Source organism: Orycteropus afer, unplaced genomic scaffold (assembly GCF_000298275.1).
Source record: "Orycteropus afer afer isolate SDZICR_OR568_19922 unplaced genomic scaffold, OryAfe1.0 scaffold00005, whole genome shotgun sequence".
NCBI lineage: Eukaryota > Metazoa > Chordata > Mammalia > Tubulidentata > Orycteropodidae > Orycteropus > Orycteropus afer.
Window position 1 is genome coordinate 1,378,827 of NW_006921592.1, and position 11,974 is coordinate 1,390,800.

Genomic DNA, 11,974 nt, shown 5'->3' on the forward strand with positions numbered 1-11,974 from the left:
GCAAAGTTGTGTCATCTGCATATCTCAGGTTGTTAATGATTCTTCCTCCAATCCTGATACCATGTTTTTCTTCATATAGTCCAGCTTCTCGTAGTTCTGAATAAGTAAGTCAATTTATATTTTGTGATTTGCTTTCATCCAGGATTACATTGCTAACATTAGTTAAAAATAATTGACAGGAAATGAGAATGGAATTGATAAAATTTGGAAAATTTGACACTCATTTCAACAAATATCACTGCCATCAAGACGATTATGACTCATAGTGACCCTATGGGACAGAGTAGAACTGCCCTAGAGGGTTTCCAAGGCTATAAATCTTTGTGGAAGCAGCCTGCCTCATCTTTCTCCCATGGAGCGGCTGGTAGGTTCAAACTGTCAGCCTTCTGGTTAAAAGCCAAGAACTTCAATTACAGCATCACCAGGCCCCACATTTCAACAAAATCATGTTATTAATTGAATATCTAAGAAATATAACAGTATTACAAACTTTTCACTCAGGAAGTTGCAGTATTATTCTGTCTTTCAGTATTTATTAAATACCAACCATGTGCTCAGTAGTATGTAAGATATTGAGTAATATGGCATAAATCATGCAGCTTTTTGTGCAGCATCTCTAGAGAAGCAGCTCTTAAACTGTTTTTTCAGTTGCATAAGAGTACACTTTGTAAAAGAACTATGCATTTAGTTTCAGTGTTGAATTTCTTACTTTCACCTTTAATAAACGTGTAAATAAAAAGGCCCTTTTGGTGTATGCCATTTCAGAAGATGTCTTTTATGTAATGGATCTCTCTTTTTTTTTTTTTTTTAATTGTGATTTGGGTGAAAGTTTACAGAGCAAATTCATTTTCCATACAGTAGCTCACGTACAGTTTGTCTCATGACATAGACTGCAATTTCCCACAATGCAGCAGCTCCCCTCCCACTTCCTCCCCATAGCTCTTCCTTTTATCCTTCCCTCCCATGCACTTCTGCCCCTGAACTGTCTCCCTGTGCATACACAGCCCTTCTTTTCTCCCATGATTGATCTCTCTAAGGAGTGAATCCACCTAACGTAAATGTTCAGCTCATACGCTTGTCTTTTGTTTGGTTGGAAGCCGTGGGAGTGGGTTCAATTCCAGACCTGAAGGGCAGCTAGGGGCCACAGTCTCAGTGGTTCTGTAATGGATCTTTTTGTATGTCTCACTAGCTAAAATAAATTCAGTCAATTTCATAATAAAAAAAAAAACATAAATAAATGCTTTTTCTTTGGTAATACGTATTTTACCATTAAATTTCATTTTTTTTTTTAATACTTACTCAAAGTGAATAACCAGAGGAGTTGTTCTGAGTTTTTTTAATTATTTTATCCTATTTCACATACTCCTTCTGTCCTGTTTGTTGTTGTTAGGTGACAGCTGCATCAATTCTAACTCATAGCAACCCTGTGTCACAGAGTAGAACTGCCCCATAGGACTTCTTAGGCTGTAAACTTTATGGAAACAGATCACCTTATCTTTTTCCCATGGAGCTGCTAGAAGAAAACCTTATAATTAGCAGTTAGGTGGCTCCTTTCAGTCTTGTCATCTTTAATCTTATATTTCTGTCGGAAGCACTCCCATAAACTGCCTACCATCCTCTGAAAGAAAACAAACACATAACCTAGCTTCCAAGTATACCTTTGTCAGTTTTCAATGTAAAGCCTCAGTTTTAGCTTTCTTTTATTTCATTTCTGAGTCCATAAGTCATAGGTATATATAACATGTAGTGAGTCACAGTGTTACGTGTGTTAGTTGAAACATCTGAATTAATATTTAAGGATCCAGGAATTGACAGAATGCCAACTGGGATGTTTCAGAAAACAGATGCGACACTAGAAGCACTTGCTCATGTATGCCAAGAAATTTGGAAGATAGCTACCTGGTCTCCCAACTGGAAACAGTCCATATCTGTGTCCATTCCAAAGAAAGGTGATCCAACAGGATGCGGAAATTATCAAACAGTATCATTACTATCACATGCAAGTGAAATTTTGCTGAAGACAATTCAAAAATGGTTACAGCAGTATGTTAACAGAGAACTGCCAGAAATATAAGCTGGATTCATGAGAGGGTGTGGCAATTTCTACTCATAGTGATCCTACAAGCCAGAATAGAACTGTTCCATAGGGTTTCCATGTGGTGAATCTTTATGGAGGCAGACTGCTGCCTCTTTCTTCAGTGGAGTGGCTGGTAGGTTCAAACTGCCGATCTTTTGGTTAGCAGCCAGATGCACTAACCATGGCGCCACTGGATCTCCTTTTATAAATATAAGTGGAATTATGTGAAATTCTAGAAGAACTCATTTTAATATAAGTTCCAAGAATTGTAAACATACTTAATTACTGTTCATTTGAACTGTGAAAATCCATGATTTTATAGAAAGTCAGAAGGTTACCATTGAAAGCCATAGCAGAAATGTCTTCTGTTTATCTTCAGCAAGCATAATAGTAATATTTATATAAGAGTAACACAATATAAGATTCTTTGTTAACCTTTTCAGATGTACCATGTGATCACTTTGTCGTCGAGGATAAATGTTAGCCGGATGATAGACATATTCTTTTTTTGGTTAAGTATGTATGTATATGTGTATGTGTGTGTGTGTGTGTGTATGTATAACCAATCTACTGCCATCAAGTTGATTCTGACTCATAGCGACCCCCATTGGGTTTCCAAGGCAGAAAATCTTTATAGAGGTAGATTGCCTCATTTTCCTTGTGTGGAGCAGCTAGTAGGTTTCAACCACCAGCGTTTAGGTTAGTCATCAAATACCTTAGGCACTGCACCACCAGAGGTCCTTGTTTAAATATATAGTGCTGACTAATAGATTGTTCAATAAATATATTCTCTTAAATAACTTCTAAAAAAAGAAATAGAATCATATCATTGCTGATATCAGATGGATCTTGGCTGAAAGCAGACAATAGCAGAAAGATGTTTGCTTATGTTTTATTGACTTCAAAGGCATTTGACTGTGTGGATCATCCTAAATTATGGATAACATTGTGAAGAAGGGAATTCCAGAACACTTAATTGTGTTCATGAGGAAACTACATAAACCAAGAGGTAGTTGTTCAAACAGAACAAAGGGATACCACATGATATAAAATCAGGAAGTATGTACATCGAAGTTGTATCCTTCACCATATTTTTCAGGCTATCTGCTAAGCAAATAATGAGAAGCTGGAGTATATGAAAAGAATGTGGTGTCAAGATTGGAAGAAGACTCATTAACAACCTACAATAAGCGGATGACACAGCCTTGCTTGCTGAAAATGAAGATGACTGGAAGCACTTACTGATGAAGATCAAAGACTACAGTCTTCACATATGAATTACACCTCGACATAAAGAACAGAAATCCTCACAGCTGGACCAATAAGCAGCATCATGATAAGTGGAGAAAAGATTGAAGCTGTCAAGGATTTTATTTTACTTAGTTCCACAATCAATACCCATGGAATCAGAAATTAGACATCATATTGCACTGGGCAAATCTGCTGCAAGGGACCTTTTCAAAGTGTTAAAGAGCAAAGATGTCACTTTGAATACTAAGGTGCCCCTAACCCAAGCCATGATATTTTCATTTGCCTCATATGTGTGTGAAAGCTGGACAATGAATAAGGAAGACTAAAGAAGAGTTGATGCTTTTGAATTGTGGTGTTGGCGAAGAACACTGAAAATATCGGACTGCTAGAAAAACTAACAAATCTGTCTTGGAAGAAGTGCAGGATGCCCCTTGAAAGCGAAAATGGCCAGACTTTGTCTCACGTACTTAGGTAATGTTATCAGAAGGGACCATTCCCTGGAGAAGGATACCATGCTTGGTAAAGTGGAGGGTCAGAGAAAAAGGGGAAGACCCTCAATGAGATGGATTGACACAGTGGCTGCAACAATGGAATTAAGCATAGCAAGGATTGTAAGGATGGTACAGGACCAGGCAGGGTTTTGTTCCATTGTACATGGAGTCTCTTTGAGTGTGAGCTGACTAGATGGCACCTAACAACAACAACATCATTTATATTCAGTCCCTTGAAGTGGATGGACAGGTTTGTTTCTTATCTTTAGACAAAGTCCAGGCTCAGAGATCTGTAGGACTTCCCCACAGTCACATGACTTGTAAACTGTTAAACCTTGACAAGAACTCAGCTGTGCATATATATGTTGTGGATTGAATTATATCTTCCCAAAATATGGGTTGTAAATACTAATCTCTATGCTTGTGGTTATAATCCCATTTGGAAATGGGTTGTCTTAGTTACATTGATGAAACAGGATTAGTATAGGATGTATCTTGAGTCAGTCTCTCTTGAGATATAAAAGAGGTGAAAAGCCGAGCAGAGATGGGATAAGAGAGATGCCAGGACACACTGAGATCTCCAGGGAACCAGAAAGCAGAAGCCAAAGAGACAGGACCTTCCTGCAGAGCTGACGGAGTACACCTTCCCCTACAACTGGTGCTTTGGATTCACACTTCTAGCCTTCTGAACTGTGAGAAAATAAATTTCTGTTTTTTAAAGCCATCCATTTGTGGTATTTCTGTTACTGCAGCACTGGATAATTAAGACAGCATGTTACAACTGCACAGTTTTAAGAACTTGTATGGATTTCTTTATTGTGAGATTTTGTTAGCATTGTATATTTTTTATTATTAATAGATTGGACCTTTGTCTTTTTCAGACAAAAACTTACTGTTTCAGACAAAAACTTACTGTTAAACTTATTGTTTAACACATTTATTTAGACCTCATGCAAAGAAAAAACTGAATATCTAGAGAAAATCATTCAGAGGAATGAAAGATACAAGCAAGATGTGGAAAGATTCTATGAACGGAAGCGACATTTAGATTTAATTGAGATGCTTGAAGCAAAAAGGCCGTGGGTGGTAAGTCTTAATTATTATATGCAAAAACTACAGCAAAGTAGATGAGTCTTTGAGTGGAAGAATAGTTGTAAAGAATGCACTAATTACTAGGTATCCAAATTAAATGCTTTTGTTAATTTTTGCTGTTTTTGAGTGTCGTCCAGTCAATTTTGACCAATAAAGCAACTCTATAGGATGGAGTAAAACTATCCTGTAGTATTTCTTAAGCTGAAGTCTTTATGGAAGCAGATTGTCATGTCTTTTCTTCCATGAAGCAGCTGGTGGGTTTGAACCACCATTCATTTAGGAGCCAAGCACTTCCTTATTGTACCACTTGGGCTCCTTTTATTCATCATTCATAATAGAATTTATCTGTCTCCTCTGTTTTATTACATAACTGTGTACCGTGTTATTTTATAGCAAATAATAGTTGGTTAACTCATTGATCTTAATACTTAGATGTAATCCCTAAGAGATAAATCTTTGGTTTTTTAAAAAATGTTAATGATCTAAAAATGTTTCCAGATAGAAAAATTAAATCTTTATGTGCTCTCAGATGATTAGAAATTAATTTGGGATATTTTTTGGTGAAATATCTTAGCTGCAATTTTATACCACATACATTTCTCAACTTTCCTGAGGATCCTGTTTACTTTCTATTCACTCTATGATGTGTGTGACATTATTTAAGACCACAAAGTTTGGCTAAAGATTCCATTTCCTTGATATATTACTTCATAAGATGTAGAACAAGATAGATTAAAAAAAATTTATAACTTTTATTCCAAGATTGCTGTTGTTGTTGCTTGTGCCATAAAGTCGGACTCGACTCATAGTGACCCCTCCTTGGGTTTCTGAGGCGGTATCACTATGGAAGTAAATTGCCCAACCGTCTTTCCGAGAAGTAGCTGGTGGGTTTGAACCACCAGCCTTCTGGTTAGCAGTCAAGTGCCTTAGACACTAGGCTACCAGAGCTCCTATTGCAAGATTAGAAAGGAAATAATTGTTATTTGATTTGGAAATGGATGTGGCTGTATTTGTGGTGTTTTTCCTTCCCCTCTCCCATAATTCCATTATCCTTAACATTTTTCTTTAGCTTCTCTTGATTGCATTTTCCTTGTCCTGTGTCCATCATTACTCTCGTGTACTTGGTCTTTTGGTTTCATCTTTCTTTCTAAGATGGTTTTTAATATTTTTTTCATTTTGCTTTGTTTTGTTTTCCTTTTGACTCATTCTTTTGTTGTTGTTCTTCGTACATGTCTATTTTTCTTAGCTGAGGTTAGTTATTTATTACTTTTTTATGTATCGGTATCCCTTTTTTATTGGGAGATTAGAGGAAAATCTCACTTTAAAAGTCATTCAGATATTTCAGAAAGGGAAGGGGATAAAAGAGAATCTGGCCTAGTGATAGAGTTAAATGCTTAATGATTATTAAGACTCTTACTAAGTCATTATATTGATGTTTCCTATTTCTGAGGTTTTTTCAGAGGGTGAAATTTTTATTAGTAAACCTACCAGCGAGATATCAAAACAATCTCTTCTTAGATTTTGTTTGTGTCTGTACCTTGATTTTAGTAAATATAAATAGCTTAGTTTAGGCTAGTAGTTTAGTTAAGTACTAAACTACTTAAACATTAAGTTCTATTTCTTGAATTATTTGCAAGGAATATGAAAATGTTCGTCAAGAATATGAAGAAGTAAAACTAGTTCGTGACCAAGTGAAGGAAGAGGTCAGAAAACTTAAAGACGGGCAGGCTCCTATAACACGTCGAATTGAAGAAATTGACAGGCAGCGTCACAGTTTGGAAGCCCAAATCAAAGAGAAGGTACTTCTACTAAATTTTAGAATGTCTGTATTTAAGTTAGCAAATATTAAAAGTATTTTTCAGGTCTTCCAAAGTATTTTGCAGTTTCACCCATAACTTTGGTTCCTTGAGTTCCTTTAACTAGTAATTACACCACCACAGGTGTTTCAAAGTCCTAAGCACCACTGTTGGGAGGGTTGTTACTTTATAGATATCCCAACATATAAAAAGAGAAAAATGAGATGGGATTGTTTAAATTACAAGAAGATTCATAATGGTGTTCCTAGAAACTCTAGGCTACTTTTGTGAACTTCTTATATCTTTATTGTAATTGCACACCTTTGTGGAGGAGATAATATAGAAAATCAGATGTTCCTTAGAATAAATAATATGATGAAATATTCTCTGAATTTGAAATTATAACTTTAAAATTTTTGTGGTCATGGCTCTTAACCCTGAGAGGACATTTTGGGGCCAGAGATTATTTTGAGAATGCTTTAAACTACAGACCCTGCCTCCAGAATAATGCATGTAGGAAGGTCTGCAATTTGAGATTCTGGTGATTCCCAGATGCACTAATTCAGATCCTTGGCCTCTGGTTAAGAACCTCTTTCAGAAATGGGTCGTTAGCTCAAATAAGTAGAGTGCTTTGTTAATGACACCAGTAGAATTTATTCTATGTGAAAATTAGTTTTGGGAAACCAGAGAACCATCTTGACATGTTTGGCTATATATCTCTGGTGTGGGCCACTGTTCAAAGGTGACTTTAATTGATTGCAAAAGGAGGATTTCAGTCTGACATATCTATTGGAAAAACTACAGTGTAAAATAATTTCCACTATACAGAGTTTATTTTTAAAATTGTATTTTGGTATAGTATGAATATGCTACTCCAGTTTCTTTGCTGCTCATTTTAAGGTTGTCAGTCATTAAAGGACCAGTCAGTGTTCTGAGTTTTGATTAGTACAAATTTTTAGGGTTTTTTTTTTTTTTTCTGTAAAAAAAAAAAGTCAAGTTTTTCAGCTAGAGATATGATTGTGCATTTTCTTTTTAAGCAGCCTATAGATTAAAAAAAAAAAAATCATTTCTTGAGCTAGACAGTATCAGATATTTTAGTATTTATGATGAACAGTGTCTACTGAGTAAGAAAGGTTATATCCTGGAATGTAAAGTTTATCACAGGAGTCAGTAGTTTTGACTTCCATGCTGTCACATCAGAAGAGCTCCACTAGATCTTAATTCTGATACAGGTACAAAGTAAGGGAGAGTCATTATAGCAAAGTCTAGAAAATGAACAGTTATTAAGAACAGATAATCTTAGGTCTTGATCTGATTTTAAGAAAAATTATTGATCATCTTAAATTATAGATCAGGAAGGGTTTGTGGATATTATCTAGACACATTGCCCTCATTTTATATCATTAGATTTGAGGATACCTAATCCCAGAGACTTTCTCAAAGTTATAGAGCTGATAGTCATCATTGTTATGCTGACAATGGTTGATTGTAGTTGAGTGGTGGGTTTTTAATTGTTTTTACCTTCCCTGAATTTCCTTTCATAGTGGGAAAGATGCATACAATAAATTTTAAATCCTATTATTTGTCTTAATTAAAGAATCATATTTAAAAGCCTTTCATGTTTGTCTGTTCTTAGTGGAAGGTTGGACATTAAAGTATTTAAAGCATTGCCAAATGTCATTGAGCCTAATCTGGTTTATGTGAAATCTACATAGCAGAAGATATTTTGGAATTGTTTCCCTGAAGAAATGATCTTGAAGTAGTGCATTATATCAGTCTCTCTCTCTTAAAAAAACAACAAAAACAATAGCAAAAAATAGTTATTAGCACTCATAGCCATGCAACAAGGAACAAAATTGTTAATTTTCTTTAGTATTCATATTGTTCTTGCTCCTTTCTGTTCCTTCTGATACAACAGAAAACCTTTTTCAACACTTGTAATTTTTTTTAACATTCCGGGGAGGTGTTACAGTGTTGGATTCACACAGATCTGTATTTTAAATGCCCCTTCTGCCATTTATTAGCTTCCTGACCTTCAGCAAATTATTTTTCCTCACTGAGCCTCACTGTCTTCATTAGTGAGGTGAAGATAGTAATCTGTATCTTACATGATTAATGTGTGTGATTTAGCACATGTATACAATGCGTAAGCAGGGTGTGTTTAGGTTTTAATCACTCGGTAAATATTAGTTTCCCTCATGTCTCCCTCTCCTAGTCCCCTTTGCCCTGATGTTAGATTTAATATAAGACCTGGTCTTGAGTATTAGTGCTCCCGTTTTTTGTTTTTTTTTTATACATTGGCCTCTTTGAACCTTGTTTTCTTCATATGTACAAAGGCAGAATTATAGCTATCCCCATCATCCTTTAGGATTGTTTTGATGATCAGATTAAATAAAATGTTAAAGTAAATGTAAAGAGATAAAGAAATACATGCATATTTCTGCAGCTATTTTTAATATCGATAGGAATAACTTTTTATAGGTTTGCAAATAATATGATATTTTTTATGATAATTATGAACTTGGTTTGAAAGAAATACAGAAAAGTATTATTGTGGGTAAGTTCATACTTAATATTTAGATGGGCAGGGCTACATAATTGGCATAAGTTTTTAACTTTTTTCCCTTCTGGTTCAATCTTACAGGCCACAGATATTAAGGAGACATCTCAAAAATGCAAACAAAAGCAAGATGTTTTAGAGAGGAAAGATAAGCATGTAAGATTTTTATATTGAAAAATTTTTTATTACATAATTTGTCCTAACTTGTTTTCAGGTGTGGATTATGGGAAAAATTTGTGTATGTGAATTGTCTGAGACCCTGTTTGCTCTCTATTTCTTATCTTAATATGTGTGAGAATAGAAGATTTGGAAAAGTACAGTAGTGGTGTAGAAGATAGTTGGGAATCTCAAAATGCATATAGATACGTATAGTGATCTTAGTATCTGGCTGGTTATTGCTTTTTTAATGAAGTAATGGTAAAATTGGATTTAGTTATTTTAATAAAACCAAAACCAAGCCCACTGCTGTCAAGTTGAATCCGACTCACAGTGACCCCTCCTTGGGTTTCCGAGGCAGTATCACAATGGAAGTAGATTAGATTGCCCAAGCTTCCTTCTGAGGAGTGGCTGTTGGGTTTGAACCACCAGCCCTCTTGGTTAGAAGTCTTAGGCAATACACCACCAGACCGCCTAGCAGAGATTAAATGCTAAGGGATTTATTTTGTTTTTTTACATAAAAATAGACTTTCATTACAAGAAATCAGTGATATTTCTGTAGAAAATGTATGTGTACTTCTATACATGATTGGAAATATTGAGACAAAGTATACTTAAAGTATAGAACTTTTCATTTTGATAGACATTTTTATTGTTGAGTTTTAATCTGTTTTGATATAGTCTTCATTTATAGTTATAAATGTCTAGAAATGAAAATAGTTTATTTCAGATAATGTATTGCTAAGAAAAATCCTGTTTAATTTAAATTTCATTTTATGTTTAACCTGTTGTTGTTGTTATGTGCCGTCGAGTTGGACCCGACTCTTGGCGACCCCTCCTTGGGTTTCTGAGGCGGTGTTAGTATGGAAGTAGATTGCCCCATCTTCCTTCTGAGGAACCTAGCAAAGTATAAAACTTAAGACCGGGCCATTTTTTTCTCCTTTCACAAAGATGATCTTTTAGGAAAGCATCTATTTGGGAGAAAGATAGTCTAAAGTAGATTTCATTAATGGAACATGTTTTTTTTCTTCCTTTGATATTTCATCTGCTTTAATCTTCTGAATTGAATTTTGACTTTCAATAGTTATATTTGTTAATTTCCAATAGAATTTTCTTACTCTATGATTATTCCCAAATCATGCTCTCCTATTTTTTAATGTATACCTTTCAGATCTTTCTGAGAATAAAAATTAAAAGGTTTTTTTTTTAAGTTTTCTTTTATCTTTGTTAGTTTTTTTACTTTCTTGTTTCTATTTCTTGCCTTCTTCTTGGAGTATTTTCTTGTGTTTATCTGTTTATAGTTAAGAGTAGGGCCTAAAAGCTGGTTACAAATTCTTTGTGCATAGGTGGAGCTTGACAGCACAGTTATTTTAGGATGATTTGGCAAGAAAGTGAGTTCTTTTGTTAACAGATCCCCAAATATATGTGAGATCTTTTTTCTGTGACCATTAAGATACTGAATTTTGAGTTACCTGCCTTCTTGTTGTTAGGTGCCATTGAGTGGGTTCCTATTCGTAGTGATACATACAACAGAACAAAACACTGCCTGGTCATGTACCATCCTTACAGTTGTTGCTATGTTTGATTCTATTGTTGCAGCCATTGTATCAGCCCATCTCATTGAGGGTCTTCCTCTTTTTCACTGATCCTCTGTTTTACCTAGCATGTGGTCCTTCTCCGGAGACTAATCCTTCCTAATAATATGTCCAAAGTACATGAGATTAAGTCTCACCATCTTTGGTTCTGTTGTGGTTAAGTTTGGATGTCCACTTGGCTGGGCCTGGTTGAGTGGCTGGACAGCTGAATACAGTTATTCCCCATGGTGAGACTGGTAATTAACTCCATGGTGGAATCTGTTGAGCAGCTGAGTAGCTGCTTCGGGTATGTGGTCTGCTTCACATATATAAGAAGCAGCTTTGGGAATGGTCTCTAGCTTATGGCACACTTGAACCCTGCATGTAGCCGGGTTGTTCGGCAGTCTGCCATGCTCTGCTAACCTTGGGACTTTCAATGGATTTGAATTAACACCCTGCCATGTGGTTTGGTAACATCAGGACTGGGTCTTATTACTTGCCGACCTTGGGCTTGTCAGCCTCAGCATCCAGCAGCTGAGTGAAGAAAAGTCCCCAGCTTCAGTGGGCTGGGAGCAGGAGGCAGAGCTGAAGTTCAGGGTTGAGGGGCTTTCACCCAGCCCCTAGACCCTGGCACTTTGAACTCAGACTTAAAGCCTCCAAACTGTAAGAGAATAAATTCTTGTTTGTTCAAGCCATTCCATTTGTGGTATCTTCTGTTAGAGCGGCACTAGGGAACTGAAACAGCTTCTAAGGAGCATTCTTGCTGTACTTGTTCCAAGACAGATTTGTTCATTCTTCTGGCAGTTTATGGTATATTTAATATTCTTTGCCAACATCATAATTCAAATGGATAAGTTCTTCTTTGTTGTTGTTGTTATGTACTGTCAAGTTGGACCCGACTCATAGTGACCCCTCCTTGGGTTTCCGAGGCAGTATCACTAAGGAAGTAGATTGCCCCATCTTCCTTCCGAGGAGTG

The 11,974-nt window shown here is 35.9% G+C and overlaps 1 protein-coding gene across 1 annotated transcript in view; it reads left to right on the forward strand.

Annotated features, from left to right (window-relative positions):
• SMC5 (structural maintenance of chromosomes 5) overlaps nucleotides 1-11,974 on the forward strand; it is a 177,280-nt gene that overhangs the window by 48,505 nt on the left and 116,801 nt on the right. Inside the window, exons 6-8 of the mRNA XM_007939525.1 lie at nucleotides 4,765-4,905; nucleotides 6,549-6,710; nucleotides 9,352-9,423. Coding sequence (XP_007937716.1) covers nucleotides 4,765-4,905; nucleotides 6,549-6,710; nucleotides 9,352-9,423 — 375 coding nt within the window. The remainder of the gene's footprint in view (nucleotides 1-4,764; nucleotides 4,906-6,548; nucleotides 6,711-9,351; nucleotides 9,424-11,974) is intronic.